Below are 27,805 nucleotides of genomic sequence, written 5' to 3'. Positions count from 1 at the left end.
ATAGACACCCCCTTATCTTGACCTCGCATTAATTGGACCATAAATGTCAGAATAAATTAATTGTAATGGAAATTCAGCTCTAATACCTTTTCTAAATGGTTTTCTTATTGTTTTTCCAGCTAGGAAATATTCATAGGTAGATAAATATATTTTTCCAACATTTTCTAATAAGCCTTTTTTGGCCAGACTATTCATTCGTTGTTGGCTTATATGACCTAGCCTTCCATGCCATAAAAGTCATATCATTCTCACAATTAGTACAAGATGCAAATAAAGAAAAGCATACATTATATGTATTATAATCAACATCTAATATAATAAAACCATCCAATAAATATCCAATACCATAAGAACTTGTTTTTAATGATATGTTAACATCATTTTCATGAAAATACAAATTAAAACATAGCTTTAGTAAAACCAACACAGAAACTAAATTCTGATGAATATTTGGAACATATAATACATCGTGTAAAAATAGGGTTTGTTCACCATGCAAGACTAACATGCACGTGACAATCCCTTTCACCTCTACTCTAGAGTTGTTTCCTACATATATCCTTCATGTTCCACTCACTGAGATTCCACAAATAAACCATTATCCTTCATTATATGGTTAGTGGCTCCTGAGTTTACAGTTTACCAAGGATTGAATCCAATCAGTAAAACAGAACTAAAAATATTTATTATACTCATGATTACCAAAGGGTTTTTTTTTTTTACCTTTTAAGACTCACTACAATCATTAGCAAAATGCCCTTTATTGCTACAATTAAAGTACTTGACTTTTTCCATATTATTCCTTTTCTTCTTAAAAGGATGTTTTCCTTTTACACGTTGGTAAAACCTTTGCTTTTTGGTGGCTTCCCCATCTGCTTATATTGATATCCACTTTTTTGCTTATGTTTTTTTCCTTTTACATCTTGTGAATTAGAGTCAACCATGTATATATCAGTTTTAGGTTTGTTAGCTTCGAGGCGATGCTTTTTCAACTCAAGGTGGTGTGTTACATCCTCCATCGTTTTGATATTTCATTGTGAATTGGCAAAAAGTTTGTTTCAAGAGTCCCTTCTTTTTTTTTTTAGAGAGAATACATTTTTTTTCTTGTATTTTTAACTCTCTCAATCATCTTTCTTACGTTCTAGTTATGTATATTACTGTTAACATATATATTTATAAGAGTGGCAAGTAAAACCTTTGACATTTATTGACAAAATATAACTTTTCATCCTTTTTCCCTTATATTACCTTAATGGTATAAATAATATTAATATGGATTGGGTTGACTCATTATGGGTGACCCAAAACCATTTTTCTCCTTCATCTATAATAGGAAAAAAAAATTTGTAAAAGCTTTAAAAAAAACTTGATAAACCATTTGGTCTCATATAATAATATTTATATTATAAAACGATAAAATTTAAATGTACTTTCTTACAAAAACTATTATTATATTACAATGGTTATGAATTACTTTTTTATACATACGTAATTTGCTAAAATCTATATATAACACAAATATATTAAGTATATGATGTGAATATAAATTTGGTTCATGTCTTTATTAACCTTTAACATTATAGTTTTTATGAATTCTATATATATATATATATATATATATATATAGAGAGAGAGAGAGAGAGAGGCACGAGTGAAAAAACTTATGCTACATCTCAACTAAAAAGTCTTTTTTAATATTAGTAGAGTTTGTGGAAAGGTACAAACCATGTACCTAAAAGAGTCAATGATTTTTTTACTTGACGGGAAAAGTATCCTAGGGTTAACTTATGTTTTAATTGAAACTAGGTCTATCTTCAAACGATCTTAAAAATGCTCAACTCATATCGACATGGTGCATTTAGATAAAAGAGAACAAACCTTCATGATCACTAGTTTGGGAAAAGATATGAAACCTTTAACCTAAATGAGTCAATGATAATATAAGACAATAACCAAATTACCCTGTAAAAAAGTAACTAAGATTCAATTTGATAATTTGCTAACCTTTGATGTGATTTTGGATTTTAATTATTTTTAAGGTATATAAAAATTAATTATATATGCATGAATAGAAATTTTATGGATTATTTTAAAGAGTTCCTTTTTAATACACGTGGAAAAAATATTATGTGTATAGACAGGGGTGGAGTTGAGATTATTTGATAGGGGGCAAAACTAATATAACAAGATATAATTTTTTTAATTTACTGTACATAAATTGTAAAAAAAAACTGCATGATTTAGCTTTATTGAAAGAACTTACTACAAACATATGATGATTTTTGTATAAGGAAGAGGTTTAAAGAAATACCAAATTGAGTTAAAGCTATGAAGTTAATTTCATCTTCATAATGTATTCATCATTTTAATTTTGTTGGTCTTTGTACCTATCAAAAATAAACATACAAAATTTATAAGAAACATTAACTAAAGCGATGCATTATTTATGTTTTATAAAACTTTGAAATAAAGTAAAAAAAATAATAAAGAATGATTCTTACATATTTATTTTAATTGTGCTCTTCGTTCTTTCATAGAATAGAAATCATCGATTATCATATCAATTATGAATCTTTCAACAATTTCTTTTTCTATATAGACAATCAAATAATTTGCAAGAAAATTATCCTCCATCCGATTGCGAAGTCTTGTTTTAATAATCTTCTTTGCTGAAAAAGCTCGCTTAGTAGTTGTTGTCGAAACACGAAGAGTCAAAATAAGTCGAATCAACTTATCAATGAGTGGATAAATTGTTGAATTTTCTGTTTCAACCAATCCTTGACATAAATCAGCAATCGATGACATATTCTTTAACTTTGGGTGATTAGGTACATCAAGCTTGTATTGTTGCAACTAAAATCTTAAATGAGTTTTTTTTTTTGTTAGAAAAGTCTTCAGGATAGAACTTGTCAACAAGTAAGCATATATCTTCAACACTGAATAATTTATAGTTATTTTTAGGATCTAAAATTGTGCTTAACTTAAAAAGCTCGATCGCCTGCTCATTGAATCTATTATTTAGCTCTTACAATTGTTGATCAATGATAGTTGTAAATATATCAACTCAGTAATAATACTCAACTGTTATTGATTTTGTTTTCCGGCGAGATCGTCCCACACTAAAAAAACAAGCATCCATATCATGAACTTCAATATGTTGATGCTTACAAAATGATGTCACTTCTTCTAAAAAGGTTTCCCAACAATCATCTCTTAACTTCTAAATTAAAGTCTTTGTAGTAGTCACCAAATGCATAACATTTAAAATATCTTGAAATTTATGTTACAAAGCTTGGCAAAGCACATTAGTAAATTCTCATAACATTCTTTATTATATAAAAGATGAATGCAAAATCAAATGACAATAGCAACTTAAATGAAAAGGTCGTATCACCACGTTGAGAATAAGTAGATCCATCTAAAGTGATGTTTTTAAGAACCAAGAAAATTGCCCCATATATTTTTATCAAACTGCAAATTGATTTAAAGTGTGAAATTCATCTATTATCTCCAGGTCGTTGCAAATCACCTACTTGTTTAACTCCTTTACCCATTTCAATCTCACTAATATCAATTAAATATTCAATTATAACTGCTCAAAAAACCTGTAATTCATCATTACGCTTGTAAGAAGCACTAACAATGTTAACAATAAAAATCAAATTATGAAAGAAAGTGTGAACATCATATATTTCTCTAGTTTTAGCAATAAAAGTCAATTGTAATTGATGAGCTAAGAAATGTACATAATATGCATAAAATAAATCATTAATGAATAAAGCTTGCAGTCCATTCTAAATGGTTGATCTTGGCTTTCTAAATGGCTTACTTGAAAATAGATAGCAAGGGAAACAAAATACAGTATTTTTCTCTGAATATTCAAGCTATAGATAACTTTTGAACCAATGAGATTGAAATCGACGAGGATTTTTTCACCAGTCAACGGATATTCAGACATTAAAGGTTGATATAGCCTCAAAGTCATGCATACCCTTCGAATTTCATCTTATTGATTAAAAGGGTATTCTCAAATTTGAGGATGATTAATTGGATCTTTAATTAAATGAGCAATGTCGATTCTAGTAGGAGGCTGCTCACTAATCAATGCAAGTTCTTCGTAAATTGAAGTATATTGGGGCTGCTCAACCATGACTTCAACATTACACATTAGAATTGGTTTACTAGGCTGTGAGTTATCAATATTTTTTTTTCTCAAAAAAAGAATCAATTCTTCTTATTTTGTTCACGGTTCAACTTAAAATCAAAACATCATAAATTTTTATTGTTTCCTATTTTAAAAATGAATACAAATAACGATGTGTTAAAGCAATAATCAAAACCAAAAATATATTTTTACATGTAAACCACACTAACATATAAAAGCAAAATTAACATATTAAAAAAATTTATATATAAAAGCAAATCTAATATAAAAAATGGGATTATTGGTTCCTAAAGAAGAAAACTTACACTGAATCAAAGCTGGGTATGTGCTCTTCAAATAACTCAATTTGATTAGAAAGATCGTGTTTAATTGTATATTGGACCTGGTGATAATAAGGTGCATGTGAGAAAAAAAAATTGATAATTTTGGTGGATCTGCTAAAAACAAAATATAAAAAAAATCCGAGCATAATCAAAACAAACCCATAAAATATATCCAATTAATTAGAAAAAAAATTCACCATAACAAGAATTAAAAAAAATTGGTAAAACTAGCAGATTTGGAAAAAAAAAAGACGTAAAAATAGTAGAATTATATATAAAAAAATCTCATCAAATTCTTAACAAACATAAAAGAAAAAGGATTTTAAATTTGAGTCACTATTGACTAATTACCTTGTTTTGATGAAAAATAATTTAATTGGTAGCTTTGCTTTAACCTTTCCACGTCGTTTTCTATTCTTATACTTTTTGGCTAGGACTCTAGAGAAAGAAATGGAAAGGTAATTAAATTGCAAAAGTTATTTGTCTTTTTTCTTTCCATTTCCATATAAATAGAAAATAGAGACTTTTAAAGTAGAGAGTTTTAAAGTCAATGATAGCTAAGAAAATAATAATTTATTATTAGAAGGACATATTTATTTAAAATAAAAAGTATTACACTATCCCACATTTAAACACTAAATAAAAAAAATCTAAAATGTTTTGCATGAGCCCGAGTCCCTGCTTACCTCCCCTTAATTTCACCCCTGTGTATAGATAAAAACAAATTGTTACCTTTGGAGTGAGTCTTTTGTAGTAGTATTTTTCTAAATCTTGCTATTATTCCAAGTTTTATATGATATATACATAGGTGTATAATAAGAAAAATGGGATTAAGCTAATTTTAGGAATTATTTTAATATTTTAGTCTTTTTCTTAATTAAAGGTTATAGAGTTCAATATACGTATTAGTATTAACTTATACTTTGTAATTATAATTTTATTCATATAAGAAAATAATTATTTTCATATAAAGAGTGTAAGTCTTTGTAATTCTGGCATGTATAATTAATTTTAAGGTAAGATAATATATTTAATTCTACTATCACTCTAAAAGAAATATGATTTATTAAGGTAATTTACTATTTATATGAATAGCGAAACATCTTAATATATTTTTAAATTGTGTTATAATAATTCTATGTTGTAGTTGAAATGGTTCGCATGTATGGAGTTGTAGAGGTCACAAGTTATGTGTCACTTTTTTTAAAAAAAATTGCAAATATTAAAAAAAATATAGGGCTAAGCGTGTGGACTTGGCCTTCAAGCCCATGCGCGACTAACCTGCTACTATGAGTTAGGTGGTAGGCCTGATCGTTTTTAAAAAGTAATTTATTTTCTGTTTTTTTTCTACACTTTTAAAAAAATTACAAGATTCACTTGCTCTTTAGTTTTGATATGGTTCTTAAATATTATTATAAATTTTTATTTTAATTCTAATAATATTCTTTCAATTATTATGTATATGATATAATAATAATAATAATAAAATTGTTCATGAAAATTCAATTAAAATATTTTTTTATTCTTAAAAATTCTAAATAGATTTTGAACATGATTTTATTAAATTTATGATTTGTTTAGCCTTCAATCACATATAAAATATGGATATATTATGTAACAATAATAAAATGTTTGTTTGACGAAAACAATGATTTTAGTTAAAAATCTTTTATTTGCTAAGATAAATAAGTGATATATTGATAAAAAAACTTATTTAAAAAAAAATATATTTTTAGTTTTAATAACAATGTCAAAAAATTTATTCAAATCTTGAGGCCATCAGCAAGAGAATTATTAAATTCATTTGAATGCATCAGCTTGATGTAAGAGGCCATCACCAAGAGAATATCCTTATCATCAAATTGAAAAACAAGAGAAAATTGAGTTTTTGTCTAGGTATATGTACTTTTTTAGCCAAAGTTTTTTTCTTGTAAAAATGAGGAGATATAAATAAAAACAAAATCAAGTTAGTTTTCTTAACAAATATCCCTTTAGATATTTCACAATTTTAATCTGTCTTTATATTTATATTAAGATCTATATCACTGATTTTAATTAACTTAATTACCACTATTATATTTGAAAACTAGAAAATATAAAAGCATAAATCACAAAAGAAAATTAATAAAAAATGATGAAGAGATGGGATTGAGTGATATAAAAAAAAAGTGCATTTGTGATGAAGTTATTATATTGTATTTTCAACCATGCTTATATTTTAACTTTATTATATTAGTGCAAATATTTTATTTGATATATGATTGATTTAATTATTTATTTTATTCTCAAATATATTTAAGGAAATAATTCAATGACTGGAGTAAATTTTAATTTAATTATCCTCTTAGCAATGAATTATCTTTTTAAGGATAATTACAAAAAAAAATTAATATGATTTTGACAAGAAAAAAAATTATTATCTCAAATTAATAAAAAAAAATTAAGACTCATTAAATTAAAGTAAAAATAATGATCTATATTTATTAAGTTTGATGGTAATAGATAAAGTAAAACATACTTTTTCTTCATCTCTCGTCAATAAAATAAAATACAATAATATTCATTCTCTTTTATTAAATATAAATGGAAAAATTACCCTAAATTATACTTGTCTATCAATTTTAAAAAAATTATAGTTTACTTCTTAGATTTTAATACATGTGTAACAATTTATGTCTTATACCTGATATGTCAAAAAAATCAACAAAAATTATTTTATTTACATATTTCTATTATTTTTTTATTTTATAACTAAATAGCCTTTTATATTAAATATTATAATTTTTTCTTTGAATAAAAAAACTTAAATATTATAAACTTTCTATTGAATAAAAACTCATGGCCACCCTCTTCCCTTATTCACCATCTTTTATTTGGTGTGTTTGACTTAAAGGTGTGGTGATTTTTTGTTAAAAATACAATATTTTTTAAACACAAATTAAATTTTTAAAAGCTATAAAATATACTTTTTATTTTAAAAAATAAAAATTACCTCTTATTTAAACACCCTCTTGATCCAACACACGTCATCATTTTCAACCGTAAACCCGCAACCTCACCAAAGCCACAATCTTGGTGAGCCTCTTTCCAGGTCTTGGAAGAGGAACACAGTCTTGGAGCTAGCATGATATGTCTCTATGCATCCGTATGGACCGTATCTCATTTACTCTCACCACATTATGGTACGAAGATGGTCTTATTTCCAGCAACTCAAGCATTCAAACAGGTTGTCATTCAAATAATCAAACAAATTGAAGATATATTGAGAAAGAAAAAAAGAATATATATATATATATATATATATATATATATATATATATATATATATATATACTTCTCAGGAAAAGAGATAGGTTTCAACAACATGAGAAGAAAAAAATTGATTAATAAAAATATAATTTGATTTTGATTTAAGTTCAAAAAAAAATAGAGAACATAATATTTAAAGAGAAAAAAATTGTGTTTGGATGAGAAAAAAATTTTATTTGAGTTTTTGATATATTATATATAAAAGTAATTTATATTTTTTTTATTAAATTTAAAAACTTAGATAAATACAAAATGTATAATTTTTCAAAACTTGATAGATGAAGAAAACTATAGGATGTAGGGTAATTTTTTTTAATATAAATTCATTTTTTTATTATTATTATAATAGTATTTAGTGATTGAATTGAAAATATATTAAAATAATAATTTTTTTAATTTTTAAAATTTATTTTTTACCCCAACAATATAAAATAATTCATAAACAAAAAATATTATCGACTAAAAAACTGCCGAAACCCTGCTGCCAAACAGCTCCAAAAACAGCATTCGAAGATTCGTCAATTTGAAAAAAGAGAGATCTCAAAAGCAGAATCGTGAAGAGCTCACGATCCCGTCAGTTGGGTGAAGTCAAGTGGGTACGTTTCAGTTGAGTTCCTTGATCACTACTCTCTTCTTTGCATTTCATATTAAAATTTAAAGTTTATTCACTTCACTTCAATTCCTTCCTTTTCTTTTGTAATTTCAATGGTCCTTATACTTTCTGGGATTTAATTGATTGACCAAAATTGACAATTGTGCTTTATTTGTTTACTCTATGGAGGCCAACGCTTATGGGTATTCCTTTTCTTTTGCAGGAGTGATTGATTTATCAAGTTCCTTGCCAAAAAAATTAAAATGGTATGGGCATTTTATACCCTTTTGTTTTCATCAGTTTTTTCATGGTTAAAGCAATTCCATTTGAAGAAAAGTGGCACAGATATATCTTCTTCTCTTTTATTGAATGATTGAAAGAATTTGGACATCAAAATTATTATTTTTTCTTTTTTTTTCGGTACGAAAATAATTAATCTTTATTGTCTTCCTTTGTGCTTGCTAAGTAGGTGATAGGCTAGTGTTAGTTACAAGATAACCAAGTAGGAGTTGGCATTTACGGCCATTTGATTGTCCAATTGAGTGTTATAGCTACGATTACTGTTTTCTTTTATAATAATGATGATATGCCTTAGGTAGATTTTCGGTGATTGGTGACAGAAATTTTGTTCATGACCATGTTGAAAATATATGGAAGCTCCCTTAGTGTGGAAACTAGAAAATCTTTGGTCATATTAGCAAAGATTGTTAGCACAACAGATGTCAATCTTGGATGGTTAATGTTGTGAGTTCTGTATCTGTTAACAAGATTCTTTATTGACGGATTTTGTGCTAAGTGGATGCAGTTGAAACTGATATAGGCAATGAATGATGCATGAGTAGCTGAAGAGCCTGAAATTGCTATTTGCTTGGTTGCGTTATTTTGCTGTGCTCATCACTAAGCATTTTTAAACGCATAGACTCAGTTGGTTGAGATTATATTTAGGAGACAGAGAATTGGAACAATTACCCTAAAAAATTTTCATTTTGTGCTCATCACTAACCATGCTGGTTATTCATTCTTACCTATACTCAGGGATGAAGGCTCTTTCTTGTTGCATGAAACTAAAACATTTATACCTTTAGATGAGTGGTGACAGTAGGCAACAACTTGGTGAGCTTGTGAGCATAATAATTTAGAGTTCTAGATCAAAATTTGAGCTGTAGGTGGCCAAAAAACATTAGGTTTCTAAATGTTGAGCCATTGGAACTGTGAGCTTAAACCACCTTAATGCTTATAATGTCCTTGTATGAGAATAATATTTCTACCTTTGTAATGTATTTCTAGATGTATTTATTGCATCCTGTTCAACCATTCAAGATAGGGCCTTAAACTTGGTTTTCACTAGAAACATTATTCTTGCTATTCAACAGTTCTATTTTACTAGAAGTCCTACCAAATGGCCTAGAAAATTATTACAATAAATAAAAAATCATTCCACCAAATGCATTACTTGTTCTTTTCAATGGTTCAAACCCATTTTCATCTGGTCTCTCTACTCTTGTTTGAATTTTACTTAGATTTTTGTATATCTGAGCTAAGTGTAACAAGACAACTGAGTGTAAAGCAATTCCATTTGTAGAAAATGACAAAAACAATGAGTTTTGTCTGAATGCGTCTCTCAATACAAAGTTCCTTCCATTATATAGAACCAAATAGCATAATACATCCATAATTACAAGGCTGATTTCCAGCTCCAACCTAGCTAAATATGGAAACTATATATACAACTATATAATTAGAGCATACAATTAGAATCTTATAATGAATATGGCCTTAAATAATTACAGCCCATAACCAACTAGCTAAATACGAAAACTATATATACAACTATATAATTAGCATACGATTAGAATCCTATAATTAATATGGTCTTAATTAATGTCAGCCCTTATCTGACTGACATCCCCCTTCAAATTGATGTTGGTCGATCAATAAGCATCAATTTGCCAATCAAAAATTGATGGCGTTGTCGGGTCATAGCCTTGGTAAAGATGTAAGCAAGCTAAAGATCAGTGGAAGCATGCAGAAGAGTGATGATTCGAGTATCCACAGCTTCCCGAATAGAATGACAATCTACTTCAATATGCTTCGTATGCTTATGAAAAAAGGATTGGCCGCAATCTGAATGGCACTGGTGTTGTCTCCATAAAGAGGAGTGGGGTTTAGTTGAGAGAAGCCAAGCTCAGCTAGCAGACCACGTAGCCAAACAATCTCAGAACAAGTAGCAGATATATCACAGTATTCGGATTTTGTAGAGGATTTGGACACGCGTTCCTGCTTCTTACTCTTCCAAGAGATTAATGAGTCGCCAGTAAACATGCACATCTAGTAATAGAGCAATGAGTATTGGGACATTCAGCTTGATGAGCATCACTAAATGTAACAACGCAAAGAAGAGTATCGGCAGGAAAGAACAACCCACGACTATGTGAACCTCTGAGCTATCGAATGATACGACGAACAATGGCTAAATGTAGATGACATGGAGATTGCATAAACTTGCTAACCTGCTGAACCGCAAAAGAGATATCAGGTCGTGTGATCGACAAATAATTTAGGCTCCCAACTAGTTGACAAAACTCGGTAGGATTAGGAAGGAGGTTGCCTTCCTCGCGACAATATTTCACGTTAACCTCCAAAGGAATATCCACATAAGAGGTATCCTAAATACCTGCTAAAGTAATCAAATCCTATGTATATTTATGTTGATTTAGGAATATACCAGAGGGATCAGTGTAAACCTCCAACCCCAAGAAGTATGTAAGCGAACTAGGATCCTTTATATGAAACGAGGCTTGAAGATGCAGTTGGAGACAAGTAATCAAGACGGAATCCATCCTGGTAATAACAATATCATCAACATAGACAAGGAGAAGAACAATACCCGTAGATGTCTTGCAAAAAAACGAGGAGTCATGCTTTGCTGAAAAGAAAATTGAAGCAAGATGGCTTGAAATTTATCAAACCAGGCTCGAGGAGCCTGTTTTAGTCCATATAAAGAGCCTTTCAACTAACAGGCATATGAGGAAGAATTGGTGATCACATTGGGAGGTGTTGTCATGCAAACTTTCTTCTTAAGATCACCATGGAGAAAGGTGTTTTTGACATCCATTTGATAAAGCGACCAACCTTGTGAAGCAGCAATAAAAATAACAATCTGTATTTTAGTCATCTTAGCGACTAGAGCAAAAGCCTTCTCATAGTCCGCCTTATATTCTTGTCTATTACCAAGAGTAACCAACCGTGTTTTATATCGATCTAAAGTCCCATTAGAACGAAGTTTGATCTAGTAAACTCTCATACAAGCAATAGCTTTAATAGTAGTTAGGCAAGGAACAACATCCCAGGTATGATTATCTTTAAGAGCCCGAAGCTTATCTACCATGGCATCCCACTAACATTCATGTTTAACTGCCTCAGAATAACATGTAGGAATTGGAATAGATGACAAAGTAGCATGAAATGATGTAGGAGAAAATACATGCCAATCACAAGGACAAGAGTTAGAATGGTGAGGAATAGGGTCAGAATCCAGCTCAATCATGAAAGGCATCGTCTAAATAGGCTTAGATGGCAGGTTGGGATCAAGAAGAGGTAAAGTTAGGCATTGTCGTTCATACACAACTCTAGGCTTGAATTGTTCAGGAGTAGATCAAAGTATGAAGGAATAGGTATCTCAAGAACGGATGCAACATGAGTGGGAAAAAAATATTGATTTTCAAAGAAAATAACATGACGAGATATCCAAAATCTATTAGAGTATGGATAATAGCAAGCATAACCTTTGTGAGAAATATTATAACCCATATAAGCGCATCTAACAGATTGAGTAGACAATTTGTTGCATTCATAAGAAGGCAAATGAACAAAACAAACACAACCAAAGGTATCCATGTCAAGATAGCGAGGATGTTGATAAAGACAATAATAATGAGTCTCAAATTTCATAACACTAGAGGGTAATCTATTATTTAGATGGATTTAAAGGGAACAAAAGATTCAAGCAATAATGTATGAGCAACATCTAGTAGATGATGATTCTTACGTTCCACAACATCATTTTATTGAGGTGTATAGGGGACAAAAATGTTGGGAGACCATGTTTTTTGGTTAAGAAACTCATGAAATTCACGAGACATATATACCCCACCTAAATCAAACATTAACACTTTAATACCTGAAGAAAATTGAGCTTCAACATGTGTAACATATTGTTGAAAGATAGAAAATACCTCAAATTTAGAACAAAAAAAATAAATCCAGGTATATTGGTTGTAATCGTTGATGAATGTAACAAAATATTTCTAATGTTCTTGAGATATAATTAGAGAAATACCCCACACGTCACTATGAACCAAATCAAAACATTTTTCAGCATGAGTATTATGAGAAGGAAAGGAAAGAGACTTGATCTTACCTAATTCGCATGTGGAAACAATCAAGAGAAATATAGGATGAAAATTGATCTTTATTGCCTAACAAATCGGAGTTTATTAAATGAGATAAGACAACAGGGTTAGGATGACCCAAATGTTTATGCCATATTTCACTTTTATGGTTTACAATAGTGCAAGCTATAGAATAACTGGAAGAACGGAAAAGTGCAGAAAAAACAAGTGTCCAACTTTAGACCCCTTCACGAGTACCTTTCCCCACACCTGATCGTGCACAAGACAATCATTACGAGAAAACAAAACATCACAATCGTCATCAACCAACTAGCCTACTAATTAAGATTGGTGGAAAGTTCAAGAGATACAAATACATCTCTAGCAGAGGAATTAACATCTCCTACATTATGAATAGGTAACTGACTACCATTAGCGATCGTAATTTGTAATGATCTCGTACATGGCCGAATATTGTGAAGAGTGTTAGCATAACTAGTTATATAATTAGATGCACCAAAATCAACAAACCAAGATTTTAATGGTAGAAAACCATTACCTTGAAGTCCCAAGGTTATAAAAGCAAAAATAATCATCTACTTGACCACCTCAGGAGTAAGGATAGATGAATCATCAACAGTGAACGATGAAGAATCAACTGTAGCCTGATAGGCATTAGTCCAGTGATTATGAGAACGGATATGAATAATCAACAATGAACGATGAAGAATCAACTGTAGCTTGATAGGCATTAATCCGGTGATTATGAGAACGGATATGACAGTCTCTGATAATATGTCCTGGCTTCTTACAGTGATTACAATACTTCTGCACACAATGGATAGCAATATGTCCATATTCCTTGCAGCTATTACATTGAGTGAATCATGAAGTGCTGCATAAGATCACCTCCTTTTATTAATGTTGTGTGAGTTGGCATGTTGTCAGGCAATCATTACAAAGAAAGAATAGTTATTTTGAATGGAGCCCTATTTCGACTTAAAACCAGAACTGGAGGTTTTGATTTTTCTTACATTTAGAGTGACTAATGACTAGAGATGCCTTGCCGAAACCCCCCGCCCCCTTGCAATTCATTCTTACATATTTACAGATGGAGATTTCATCTTTCTCACTACATGAAACTAAAAGACTTGCTACTGCTTTGAGATGAGAAGTGACAACAGCCAACTACTTGATGAGCTTGTGGGCATACTGATCTAGAGTTTTAGATTAAAATTTGAGCTGTGTGGCTGGAAAAAGTCCTACATGTTGAGCGATTGAAATAGTGAGCTTTATACTATTTCAGTGCCTATAATATCCTTGTATGGGAATAATATTTCTACCATTATGTTGTGCTTTTGATGTATTTGTTGCATAGTGTTCAATAATTCTAGTAAGGCTTCACACTTTGTTTTAAATGGAAGCTTTACTATTGCCATGCAGAAGTTCTATAGACTGGCCCAGAAAATAATTAGAATAAACTATTGTTCCATCAAATGTGTTGCATATTTATTCTAGTCGTTAAAACCATTTTCATCTGGTCCCTCTACTCTCTTGATTGTTTTTTACATAAATTTTTGTACAGGCTATGTACATCCGGGTTAAGCGTAACAAGACAACTTACTTTATCCAGTGTGATCCAACTGAGAAAACTCTGGAGATTAAGCAGAAATTAAATGTCCTTATTGATCAACCAGTTAATGATCAGCGGTTGATCTTAGTGGGAACAGGGGAAGTGTTGGAGGATTCAAAGTCATTGGCAGAGCAGAAGGTAGTAATTACATTCCTTTTGACTGTTATGATGCTATGTTTATGGGGGGCAAGACTCTTAAGATCTAGATTACTTCAAAATGTCATATTCTGGTGGCATTTGACTGTTTGCTATTTTGTTGAGTTTTTATTTGAGATTTTGAATAAATTCACATTTGCCTTTTTCAGGTGGAAAATGATGCTGTCGTGGCACTAACCTTAAGAAAAGGTTGTCCCCTTATCCCTTGATTTTCTTAATTTAGTTGGATACTTAATTTAGATAAGAACTTGGACATGTTCCTTTCTTACACAAAGCAAAGCAGTTAATCCAACTGCCTTTTAGTGTCATTGCATCCTTTTCTATTATTGGAGAGAGTTCAGCCATAGCATATATGACCTTTTTTTTATGAAATGGGCTTTTAACTAATGTTCATGGACCAACTCCAGTATGCAAATTTAGCTAATGATCTGCGACAAGGTCTCACTAAAATAGTTGGAAGTTGTTGTAAATCAGCTTTGACTTTTAAGACAATAGTTCTGAGATGGATACTGGCAACCTGTGTTTTCTTGCCCTTTTTTATGATAGAATAACAAGGTAAAAGTAATGCAGGTATTAGGCTTGTGATTAGTATGAAGTAGTTGCAGCACACTATCCATGGCTTGCATTTTTTGGCCGTGCATGTGTGAAACATATTTTGATTAGGAATTACAGTAATGAAATTTAAAAGATCTTGAGGTGGTTTGATGTTCTTTTTCTTTCATGATTCCAGATGACAATGAGTTTGAGGATGTCAACATTGTGCGGCCTGATGATTTTTACCAGTCTCGTGATGCAGATGGCACAAATTGGTGACCTAACTTGCTAGAAAAATGCTTGCTAAGTGCAGATACAGTTTGCCACTTGCTTGTGGCTTTCGTATTGTTATAGTGCAATGGTATAATTTTCATTTTTCTGTTTTTTTGTTATGATTTTGGTTTTTCTATTTTTACTTGTTTTATAATTGAAAACTTGTTTTGTTGCAAGTGTTATAAAATGCACGGACTTATGCTTACGTTATCCAAAACTGGGGTATTATACGAAACTTTAAATGTCGTGGGAAAAACTGTGGACTAACTGTGGTAAATTTTTTTTTAATTTATTTTGGTCATCATATACTTTTTTTGGCTGATTGCTTTTTTTTTTAAGGCTAAATTCAAGTTTAATTGCTTCAAATTTGTTGAGCAAGGGCAAAATTGGAAAAAAAGGACTAAAGTGAAAAAAATGTTGAAAATATGGTAATTTTGAAATTCAGTTGAAAAGTTATTTTGGTTCTCATACTTTTTAAATTATAAAATTTTGTTCCTTCAATATTTCTAAAATGTAATTTTAATCTAAAATTTTATTTTTTTATTTTTAGTGCCTTCTTTGAGAAGAAAGAGAGAGTGGTTATATTTTGATGGAAGTAAAATCTTAATTGACCTTGATTTTAGCCATGAAAAATGTTAATTTTGATATCAAAGAGTTTTATCGGATAAGTTTAGCCTAGGTTTTTTTTACCCCTTATCTTATCTCATATGGTAGATTTAAGCTCAAGATTTTTTTTAATTTTATGTTGATTTTGGTTTGTTTAAGGTTATAAATGAGTTTATCAACATGTTTGGAGTATTTTCCTAGATTTTTTATGTTAAAATAGATTAAAAATAAAGTTCTTAAGAAAAAATATAAAGTTTAATTTTTCAGTGATCTTGTGGTCACTAAAAATTGAGTTAGGAGACAACATATTATTTATGTTATTTTTTTTATTTGTATTATTTTTTTATTTCAATTAAATAGGAAACAATTATAAAAGGGTGGACAACCCTAATATTGCAAAGAAATAAAAATACAGGGTGTGTGGGCTAAGCCTTTTCTAATGGGCCTAGCATGCGAGTCGAGCTTTTCTATGGGCTTACCCATGTGTTTGGCTTGTTTGTTCTTTATAAATACTTATATTTCGTTATTGACTTATTTCCATTCTTTGTTTTTAAAATTTTTTTTTATTAAAAAAAACCTTATTTTGTTATTGAATTTTAAAAAATTAGATTGAATTTTAAAAAATATAAATAATTTTTTTATTTATAATTATAATTTTTTTGTTGGTGTCTAAACACATATGGTAAATACTTACAATTTTTTTTTTTGCATTAAAAAAAAAATTATTCACTTTGTGACAAAGTGCTAGCCACATAGCTAGTATGGTATTATTCCTTACCTAGTCATGACTCAATCCTCATGTGCACCAATCTTGTACCAGGGCATCTTGAACCTTGTCTCTATTTGAACCATGCCTTAGACCTAAAATTGAGTGTCCTAAACCCAACGTCATCCCAACCCTTGACAACCTCAAACCTAACCTTTAAGCACTATGGATCAGATTCAGTCTCAAACCCAATGTGTTTCAGACTTAAACATGATTGCCCCTTGCGTTTTCATACATAGTCTTGGCCTAACCTTTTATTAATGTCCCAGGACTCAAAACTAAGGGTCTTGAACTTGACCTTCGAATGCCCACCTTAACCTCTTGAGATCTTAAACTTATCTTGACTCGATACTCAACATTTTAAGTATGTATAGAAAAATTATTAGGATTTAAAGTATACTGAATTGACACATATATTTGATGCACTTTTTCATATAGTGAATGAAAGTACATGTTTTTATTATGACTTTCTTAATTGCTAAAAAGCCTTCTGATGGAGAAATTTGATTTTGAAGACGTCAAATAGCTATACTTTTTAAACCATGAGAAATAGGTATTTTTGAAATATTAAATATATTGGTTAAATATATCAAGTAACCAAGGCTAATCCGTGTCATTAAGGAAGTCCAAATATACTACCAATTTGGTCACGTTCCTTTAATTTGAGAATATAAAGAATGACAATCCGGATCAAAGGAGAAAGCAAGCAATAATGAGTCAATATAACAACATGATGTGTGAGAATACTACTCTCACACCATTAGCTTACAAAAATATTTAAGAATAAGTATTACTCTCTGTCATCTCAAAGTTCATCACACTATATAACTTGAGAATAAAATGAGATTTTAAATTTCTTATATATAGGTACCATTACATAGAAATTTACTGTAATAACAAACTTGCATTGCTTAAATATTCACTTACAGTCATAGTTAAATCCATAGACTGCATCAAGTATGAGTGTCCTATTACATTGTTTAGGGCAATACACTAATTTAATACTAACTATAAATGAATTGAACAGTAATTAAAAAATTAAGGTTTTGTGAACATTAACCCTAATTTTTTAATTTTGGGTTTTTTCATAAAAATTTAAATAACAAGTTTCCCACTCTCCAAAACATGTTTGGGGATTTAAAATTTATCAATTGAACATAAAAAAAATATAATTGCTTAGGAATATTATACCTTCAGGATTTACATTTTTAATTTTAAACAATTAATTTATTAATTTTTTTTTGTTAAATCAAAGAAATAAAACATATATCCTAATGATTTAACAATAACTAAACGCACTACTCATAAATTTTGAAATCTCAACTCAAGAAAAGAATGAAAACATACATTTTGTTGCCAAGTTTCGAGAAATCAATGCCAACACCAAATCATGAGAAAAGAAGGTGATGAAAAAGCTAAATTTATGTTTGATTTTGTCTTAAACCATGAATTTATTTTTGGATGTTTCTTCTAAATTTGTGTTTTATAGAGAAAGCGTGAGATAAGAGAGAAGGTGAGCTTGATGAATCAAAATTTAATGCAAGACAAATCAATAAACATTAGATCAATATTTCTTTGTTTTCTTTTTATTAGCACTTTATGGATGAATCAATCAAGACTAGTTTGGTATTTCTTTGGTTTTTTTATTAATATTTTAATTAAATGTTATCAAAATTGAGTTCTTTTTTCCTTAAGTTTTTCTACATTTGTCGTGATGTATTAATTCAACATTATTTAATTGAAAACTAGTATATTGGTATACGCTTCGCAGCAGATCAATATCGATACTTTTTAAAATGTAAAAAAATATTAAGAATATGAAGAATGTTTTAATAGTGTTATTAAATCTAATTAAGTGAGTTAATTTTTAAACATCCCTTCAACTCCTTGCGAGATCCAAGCGTCTTGGGTCTGTCTTGCTATAATGCCAGACTCAAGCATCTTAGGTCTAGTATAACCCAAGCGTCTTCGGTCTAGTATAACCCAAACGTCTTGGGTCTGGCGACCATGCTAGACCAAAGCGTAGCGTCTTGGGTCTGGTGGTCATGCCACACTAAAGATACTTGAGTCTGGCGGCCATACCAGACTCGAGATACTGGGGTCTAATATGACCCAAGCGTCTTGGGTCTCCCGGACATGCTAGACCCAAGATACATGGGTTTGGCAGCCATGCAAGACTCAAACGCCTAAATCTGGTTGTCATGTGAGACCCAAGATACATGGCTCAGACAGACATACCTGATCCATGATACATGAGTCGGGTTATCATGCTAGACCCAAGATGCATGGGTGTGGCGATCGTGCCAGACCCAGACGCCTTGGGTTCAGCATCATGCCAGACCCAAAATACTTGGCCCATGTCACACCCAGGATGCTTGGGTCTGACAGTCATGCTGGACCTAAGGCACTTGGGTCTGATGATCATGCTACATTCAAGGCGCTTAGGCATGTCAAGCCCAAGATACGTAGGTCTGGCATACCCAAGTGCCTAGGTCTAGCGGCAGCCATGCTAGACTCATGCATTTTTTTTTTTTGAAAATATAGGAATTCACTTATAATTGTTCTAAAAACATATTTATTTTATATTTTCATCTTTTTTTTTTAACAAAATATATTTTTATCTTTTCTATATTTGTTTCTTTTATTTTGGGACATTAATCACACGTATCCCATAAATTCACTTAATTTTTTTTATTAATATCTAATTTTAGTGAAGAAATCTTCTATAAAATTGCATAAATTAATATAGTCAATAGGACAATAAGTCATTTACAAATACAATATTTTCTTTTCCTACAACATAATGTATAAATTCAAAAGTTCAAAAGTTTTCTCTTATGATCATATATTTCAAATTTCCGTATATACTAATAGTTATAACATAGAATAAACTCTCATTGTAACAAATTTTGACAATTAGATCATATAACAACATCTTAAATTTTTAAAAAGCATGAACCATTTTAAAAATTGTCCAACACTTTGGTGGAAATATAAAATTAATATTTTCATCCATAATGCATAAAAAAAGAAGTTAATTTTTGAAGATTTAAAATAACTTACTTAGAACTCAATATTTTTTTTATATTCTTTCCCCTTTGAATACAATAAATTTATAAAATAAGTTGGTCAAACAAAAAAGAGTTTGCAATTAAGTTCTATTACATATGAATGAAAATCATGCTTAAATGAAGCAATGTTTGTTTTTACAATTCAACCATACTTTTAAATTTTTTTGAATTTTTTAACCTTGGCACACGAGTCTAGCAACCATGGCAAACCTAAGATGCCTGGGTCTGAAAACCATGTCAGATCCAAGGCACTTGGGTATGACATCCATGTCTAACTTGACAAACAAATATGATAATTGTGCACTTTAGTTGTTAGGAGAGAGAAAGAAAAAGAAAAAACACAAAAAATCTATCACTGGTGACAATTTAACCATCATTTGTCTACACATGTCACACCATATAGAAAAAGATGTATAGCTACGCATTCAGTGATACAATGAATGACCTAATTTAGCTACCGGAAAACGTCACACGTGCCTTCTTAATGGCACGGGCACCACCCATTTGTTAAGAAAAAAAACCAAAAAAACATCTTGTAAAAAAATAAAAAATAAAAATATTATTACAATCCATAATAATAATAAAAAATTAATCTACAATAATTTCCCATTTAGCATTTATTATAATGGAAGATGCTGCAGCATGAAAAGAAATTTCGTAATTGTTTTTGCGTGACGGGAAGCCTGCAACGGGAATTTATTTAACAGTATATTACTCTTCACCTTCTATGTAATTCCGTTGTAGTCTAGTTGGTCAGGATACTCGGCTCTCACCCGAGAGACCCGGGTTCAAGTCCCGGCAACGGAAATGTTTTATTTTTTTTTGGCTAATACAAGGCCAGTATCGTAATTTAGCATTCGAACCCTAGTTACATCTTATAAAAAAGAAGACTAGATTGTTTTCCTGCCCCAGTCCCTCCCGCCTCCCGCAGCAATGGTCTGTCTCATCTCTTCTTCTCGTAATTTCCATTTCTACATCACTGTTGTTTTTCTTGTTGCTGTTGCTTAGTGTTGTTGTTTTTGTTGTGCTTAAATCAGGCTTCAGAGAAGAAACTATCGAACCCAATGAGAGAGATCAAGGTCCAGAAGTTGGTCCTCAACATCTCTGTCGGGGAGAGTGGTGATCGCCTCACCCGTGCCGCAAAGGTTCTTTCCTTTTCTTTTCTTTCTTTATAAAATCAACGAAAACTTAAGTTTCTGCAAGTAAATAAATTTGGAGCTCTCATTTTATTTTTCTTTTTGGTTTGTTAGGTCCTTGAACAGCTTAGTGGTCAAACACCAGTGTTCTCGAAGGGTATTTGTGTTTCTGCTGTTGTATCTCTATATTGTTTATAAAAAAAATATTAGTAATTTATTTTTTTTGTTATATTGAGCAGCTAGGTATACTGTGAGATCTTTTGGGATCAGGCGTAACGAGAAGATTGCTTGCTATGTCACTGTGAGGGGAGACAAGGCTATGCAGTTGCTGGAAAGTGGGTTGAAGGTGAAGGAGTATGAGCTTTTGAGAAGGAACTTCAGTGATACTGGTTGCTTCGGATTCGGTATTCAGGAGCACATTGATCTTGGCATCAAGTGAGTTTTTCTATGTTGCTTGGTTGTTATTTCCATAAATAAATATTGTGTTGGGTTTATTGAAATTGCTTTATAGTACTTGTTATGCATGTATGATGGAATGAATTCAATGGGTATCAATGGATTTTCAGGGCTTTAATGGTTGTTGGCTTAAGAACAGTAGCATCTCAAATGCTTTGAGTTCAAATTGAACACTTCTGTTTATTTTGTAATGTCTTTTCGCACACGGTACTCTATAGTTGTTGTTTGATACCTAATCTGACTTAATAGTTTATGGATAATTTTTTTGAAGAAAGAATAATGCTGTTGTGATTACAACACCTTAGGACTGTCATATTTTGTAATAGTGGATTTAGTTATAAATTAGGTGTACGTGATTCTGCAAAGCACAAGTGTTGAATGACCCTATATTTTGTATTGTGTAGTGATGTAGCCTTGCTTATTTTCTCTAATGTTAAATATAAACCTTCTAACAGTACTGCTTATTATGTGATAATATTGGTTGACATTATATCTTGCACGGTGAATTCCAACAAGAAGCTTTTTGTCTTAGGCTGTTTATACCCTTGTAATTCTACTTTGTTGAAGTTGAATGTGCCAGGGTTTAGTTTGACTTGGTACACTGTTTTTGTAATTCACTTTGCTATTTCATCCTCGTCTACCAGGTACGACCCATCTACAGGTATTTATGGCATGGACTTCTATGTTGTTTTGGAACGTCCTGGATACCGTGTTGGCCGTCGTCGTAGGTGCAAGAGTCGTGTTGGAATTCACCAGAGAGTTACAAAGGACGACGCAATGAAGTGGTTCCAAGTCAAATATGAAGGAGTCATACTTAACAAGTCCCAAAATATTTGATCCTAGTTCTTTTCCCTTGGTTGAGTTAAAAGTTTTTACTAGTTACATTTGGCAGGATTGTGCATCTGAATTTAAAATTTTGTTGATGAGATTTTTGAATTGGTAGCGTCTGTTACACACTACTTGGTTTTCTTGCTCGCCATTTATGCTCACTGGAGTAGATTGTGCAAATATCTTCTTGTGTTCGGTATTCTTTGCCTGAACCGCAGTTTGTTATTTGAGCTGGGCTCCATGATTGTTGTTTATGCATGCTGGGCTGCATGATCATGAGATCATAATCTGTAAAGGGAGAAATTGCAGATGCTGGTCAGCAGTAGTATGCTGGATTCCCTCATTCAGTGAAAAACGGTTGGCAGTGTATTGAACTGCTATGACCTGTTATAGGGTATTTAAGTGATGCGTCTAAGAATGACCGCATATAATGGCTGGCAGATTCAAGTAAGAATCACCAATCTACAGTGATTTTTTTCCTTTAGGTTTTGTTATTTAATTATTTCATGTTTTGTTAATTGATAATTCAACTTCATAATTTGTTTTGCGCTCTTTCCTTTAGGGTTTTTGTGGTCTGAAAGAAAGTCTTGATATTGAGTTGATTCATAATTTTATCAAAGATTAATTTGGTTTGATTGTTAGCAATGATTATAAATGTTAGGATGAAAATTGAAAGTTAGGTGAAATAGCAATTATTTAAATAAAAGATGATTGTTTTAAAAATATGTTGTCCTTAATTTTTTTTTTGGCCATCAAGCTTTTTTTTCTACAGATCTGTCCTTTTACCTTGTTTCTGTTGATGATTCAACTTTATGATTTGTTTATTTCTTATTTATTTGTGTTTATATATATATATATATATATATATATATATATATATATATATATTCTTTTAAATTCTTAGATTTATTAATATTGTTTTTTAGATATTATTTTCATTTAGTTTTTACAACAATTGTCTTATTTTTCAAAACATGTTATAATCAATTTGTTTATTTTTTTTGGTTACTTTGTTGTTGTGGTTCATTTTATATTATATAATTAAATAAAATATAATTTCATAAAAACAAATTTATTGAACTTGTTCGGGTCGACGATCGTTTGTTAAGTTGACCTGATCGAACCTATGTAAAAAATGAATGTCATTTTAATTTATTTTTTAAGTCAAGTTATTTATGAGCTTATTATCTAGTTTGTCATCTAGGCATGTTCGGTATTTCCTTTCTTCCTAGAAACATGAACAGTTGAACACTATATCCTCGTAGGTCGAATAGGCGTCTATCTTGAGCAGAAAGAGTTGTTTATTAGTCCAATTCATCATTAAGAACAGGCTTCAGCACGAGGAGAAAAGCCTTTTCCTCACTTTTAGCTACAAAAACTTCACTTTTATATATCCATCAAGGGTTTTTTTTTTCATGTTGGATTATAGTTATCTCTTCACCAACTCAAGACATATAGAAAGCAAAACTTTCCTGCTCACATCGCAGTCATGTTTTTGTTCGACTTCGTTTGATGAAAATAAAGATGGTTTTTGTCTAACATTCTAGTCTAGTGCATCTTCCAGTGAAGTCTTTATTTTAGCATCAATTATCCTAGATAAGGTAACCACAACATATGAAGTAATCTTCGGTCCTTACAAAAATATTTTATATCTTCCACCAATATTTAATGTGATAGGTTCAAACTCTTCTGCCTATCTATAAAATCCATATTTTCTATTTCAACTCTTTCATTTATCATTTTTTTATCCCTTTAAAAATCACCATTAATTTAGAGGACCCAAATTAAAAGCTTGGTGAAATCGCTTTTATAATTAGGATCTAGTTCAAAATCATTTTTGGTCCTTTTAGTTTTAAAATTATATAATTTGATTCAAAACTTTATTTTATTTATATTTCAGTCATTAGGTTTAAAATAAAAGATAGAAAGGGTTGAATGTTTCCATTTTGTTCACAAAAATAACTACTTTTGGTGTCAAAAGTGTTTCTTTTGACAAGAGGATATAAATATTATTGGGTTTTTATATCGCTTGAAAAAGTAGATCGAGGTTGAGATAAAAAAAAATTTCAAGGTTTTTTTGTTTTATATAAAAATATATATTTATCATGACTTTAACTCGAGAATTGGTTGTTCAAACCAATATTGTTTCGACAAGTACTACTTCGTTAATGAGGATTCTACCTTCACCTTTTATAGTGAATGGTGAAAAACTTGAAAAGTTCAATGAATTGAACTTTAAGATATGACATCATAAAATATTATTTATGTGACAATCTTGAGTTTCGCTAAGTGCTTATCGAAAAATACGCTAAGCTTATCAAATAATAAATTCAGTTCCATTATTGAATTGGCTTTTGGATTCATGGAATCATAGTGATTTTAAATGTAAGAACCACATCTTAAATAGATTGGAAAAAAAAAATACAATATGATGCATATAGTTCAATCAAGAATGCAAAGGCATTTTAGAGAGTTTTGGTTATAAAGTTCAAGGTTGAAGTTGCCGGTATGGATAAGTTCATAATCGATAAATTTTTAGATTTCAATATGGTTAACTCAAGATTTGTTATGAGTCAAATTTAATAATTTCAACTAAGCTTGTATAATATTTATGTAAAAGATATACTTTTAAGTGAATTCTTTCAAATGGCTATAATTATTGGAATATTGTCACCATCTCGGAAAGAATTCAAGAACTATCTTAAGCATAAAAGCAAAGTAATGGAAGTTGTAGACCTTATTTTGAGGATAAGGGTAGAAGATGACAATAAGTTATCCAAAAAAACAAAGCTAACTCTTCTGATATAGCTCCTAAACCAATGCTTAATGAGAAAATGAAAAGTATTGATTACAAATGTTTTATCTACAACAATATATGGTGTCTTGCTAAGGGTTACAGATATAAGGCCCATCAAAGTAATCCAAGAAAGGGAATAACTGCTTAAACTAATATCAACGAGGTTGATTACCTTTCTGATAAAATTTTAGAAATGAATATATTTGCTCTTGTTTCCAAAATCAATCTTACATAAAATCACAAGTAGTGGTGGGTTGATACTGGTAAAATAATACATGCTTGCACCAAGAAGAGGATGTTCTCCACTTACAAAGAAGTGAATGGCGAACACTTGTATATGAGGAATTCATCAATCTCAAAGGTACTAGGTGTTAGTAAAGTCATTCTAAAGATGACTTCTAAAAATCTTCTAACCCTCAACAATACATTTCATGTGGCTGATATTATAATGACCTTAATGTTTGGCTTGTAGGTGAGCAAAAATAGTTATAAATTTATCTTTGGGAGTTCAAATTTGTACTATCTAAAAAAAAAAAGTTCATGGGAGAGGGGTATCTTAGTGATGACGTCTTCAAAATGAATGTAATAATCATTGTAAATATGAAAGAAAAGAAAGAAAATAATAATATCTTTTTTTCTTAGTGACATGTGACATGAGGCATGACAAGTTAGGTCATGTGAATTATAATTATATACAAAGGTTAATAAATTTTAATTTACTACCATGTATTATTTTTTATTAAGATTCATGTAAAATCAAAATTCACAAAAATTTCTTTTCATTCAATTGAAAATAGTAGTGAACCTTTAGGTTTATTCTTTCATATATTAGTGATTTAAAGTATGTGCAAACTAGAGGTGATAAAAAATATTATATTATTTTTATAGATGATTACATGAGGTATTGTTATACCTATTTATTTAGAAGCAAAGATGACGAGACTATTATGTTTAAACATTATAAAAATAAAGTCAACAATCAACTTGATAAGAAAATAAAGGTAATGAGAAGTGATAGAGATGAAGAATACAAAACACTATTTGGTGAATCATGTTCCTAAAATGGTATTATCCACCAAATTAGCTCTCTTTATTCACCTCAACAAAGTAGCATTATGGAACATAAAAACCAAACATTAAAAAAAAAATAGTGAATTCCATATTGATAAGTTTTAGAGCATCTCAGAACTTAGAGGGAAAGACAATTCTAACTACCAATTTATACTTAACAAAGTACCATATAAAAAGCTAGTGAGGACATATGTCTAACAAAAGTGGCAGTACATTATCCCAAAAAGGTCAAGATATGACTTAGAACTGTGGATTGTGTATTTATCAGATTTGTTTATATTAGTAATGCATGTCGATTTATTGTACACAAATCAAATATTGAGAATATCCATCCTAATACTATTATAGAATCAAGAAATGCTATATTATTGGAAGATGTATTTTCATTTAAAGAAACAAATGAAAATAGTTCATTTAAGAAAACAATTGAAGCTAGTCCAAGTAATCATCAACAATCAAAAGATGATGAAGTTTAACTAATGAAGAGGCAAAAGGAAAACACAATATTTGATCTTGATTCTCTAACATACTTGTTAGAAAATGAACCTCAGACATATTTCAAGATAACATTATATCTTGAAGCTTTTTATTAAAAGTAGGCAGTCAATATTGAAATAAAATCTATTATGAATAATCATACAAGGAAACTAGTATATCTTCCTTTAAAAAAAAACCATTAGGCCATAAATGAATATTTAAAAGGAAGATGAAATATGATGATACTATTGACAAATATAAAGCTAGACTTGTTATAAAAGAATTTAAACAACAAAAAGGTGTGAATTATTTTGATACATATTCATCTGTATAAAAAATAATTTCCATACAACATTAATAATCATAATAGCTATTAAAAAACTTCAAATAAATGTAAAAAAAACTTTATTAAATGGTGACTTAGACAAAGAGGTTTATATAAAACAACTTGAGGGGTTTGTTGTTAATGGATAAAAAAAGAAAGTTTGTAAGTTTGTCAAATCATTATATGGTTTGAAACAAGCTCCTAAGCAATTACATGAAAAACTTAACAAAGTTATATTTTAAAATGAGTTTAAAATCAAGGAAGTTAATAAATGTGTTTATGTGTAAAACACGTATAAAGGTTTTGTCATTGTATGTCTCTAAGTTAATGACATGTTAATTCTAGAAAAAAATGATCACATGATCAAATCTACTAAAAAATCTTAACTAACAAGTTTGACATGAAAAACTTAGGTGTTGTAAATGTCCTTACTAAAAAAAAAAAAATAAGACATATGATGGATTGATATTGACCCAAGCTCATTATCTTGATAAAATTCTGGATAAATTTTCTAAAAGCAATAATAGCACTGTCAAAACAACAATTAACACAAGAGTATTTATTTCCAAAAATAAAGGTAAAAGAATGAGCCAATTAGAATTTTCTTGAATAATTAGAAGCCTAATGTATGTTATGAACTACATAAGATCCAATATTGTTTACTCAATTAGCAAAATGATTAGATTTACTATTAATATGAGAATGGATCATTGGATAACAATAAAAAAGGTACTCAAATATTTGAGGTACACAATAGACTATGAAGTATACTATATTGGTTACCCAATGGTACTAGAAGGGTATAGTGATGCTAATTGGATATTTGATACTAAAAATTTAAAATCCACTAGTGGATATATCTTCACACTTGGTGGAATAGCTATGTCATGAAAATC

The 27,805-nt window shown here is 30.1% G+C and overlaps 2 protein-coding genes and 1 non-coding gene across 4 annotated transcripts; all 3 read left to right on the top strand.

The window, feature by feature from the left end:
• Positions 1 to 8,257: 8,257 nt before the first annotated feature.
• Positions 8,258 to 15,593, top strand: LOC133688595 (uncharacterized). Of its 2 annotated transcripts, none has more exons than XM_062108129.1 (5): positions 8,258 to 8,393; positions 8,613 to 8,655; positions 14,366 to 14,551; positions 14,719 to 14,758; positions 15,300 to 15,593. In XM_062108129.1, exons 2-5 carry the CDS (start codon positions 8,653 to 8,655, stop codon positions 15,380 to 15,382), a joined length of 312 nt encoding a protein of 103 aa, XP_061964113.1. In that variant the 5' UTR covers positions 8,258 to 8,393; positions 8,613 to 8,652; the 3' UTR covers positions 15,383 to 15,593. The 2 variants fall into 2 exon arrangements, with proteins under 2 accessions (XP_061964113.1, XP_061964114.1); XM_062108130.1 differs by having other exon boundaries at positions 8,258 to 8,404.
• A 4,960-nt stretch (positions 15,594 to 20,553) lies between these two features.
• Positions 20,554 to 20,626, top strand: TRNAE-CUC (transfer RNA glutamic acid (anticodon CUC)). Its single transcript has one exon. It is a non-coding gene; the product is annotated as a tRNA-Glu (tRNA).
• Positions 20,627 to 20,654: 28 nt separating this feature from the next.
• On the top strand, positions 20,655 to 22,419 carry LOC133690365 (large ribosomal subunit protein uL5). The gene is made up of 5 exons (XM_062110640.1): positions 20,655 to 20,755; positions 20,857 to 20,964; positions 21,070 to 21,112; positions 21,195 to 21,390; positions 22,056 to 22,419. The coding sequence occupies exons 1-5, from the start codon at positions 20,753 to 20,755 to the stop codon at positions 22,246 to 22,248; spliced, it is 543 nt and encodes a 180-aa protein (XP_061966624.1). The 5' UTR covers positions 20,655 to 20,752; the 3' UTR covers positions 22,249 to 22,419.
• The last annotated feature ends 5,386 nt before the right edge of the window (positions 22,420 to 27,805 follow it).

The sequence above is a fragment of the Populus nigra genome, chromosome 3, assembly GCF_951802175.1.
Source record: "Populus nigra chromosome 3, ddPopNigr1.1, whole genome shotgun sequence".
Classification (NCBI taxonomy): domain Eukaryota; kingdom Viridiplantae; phylum Streptophyta; class Magnoliopsida; order Malpighiales; family Salicaceae; genus Populus; species Populus nigra.
The sequence above is the reverse complement of the archived record's forward strand: the minus strand, read 5'-3'. Positions and strand labels throughout refer to the sequence as shown.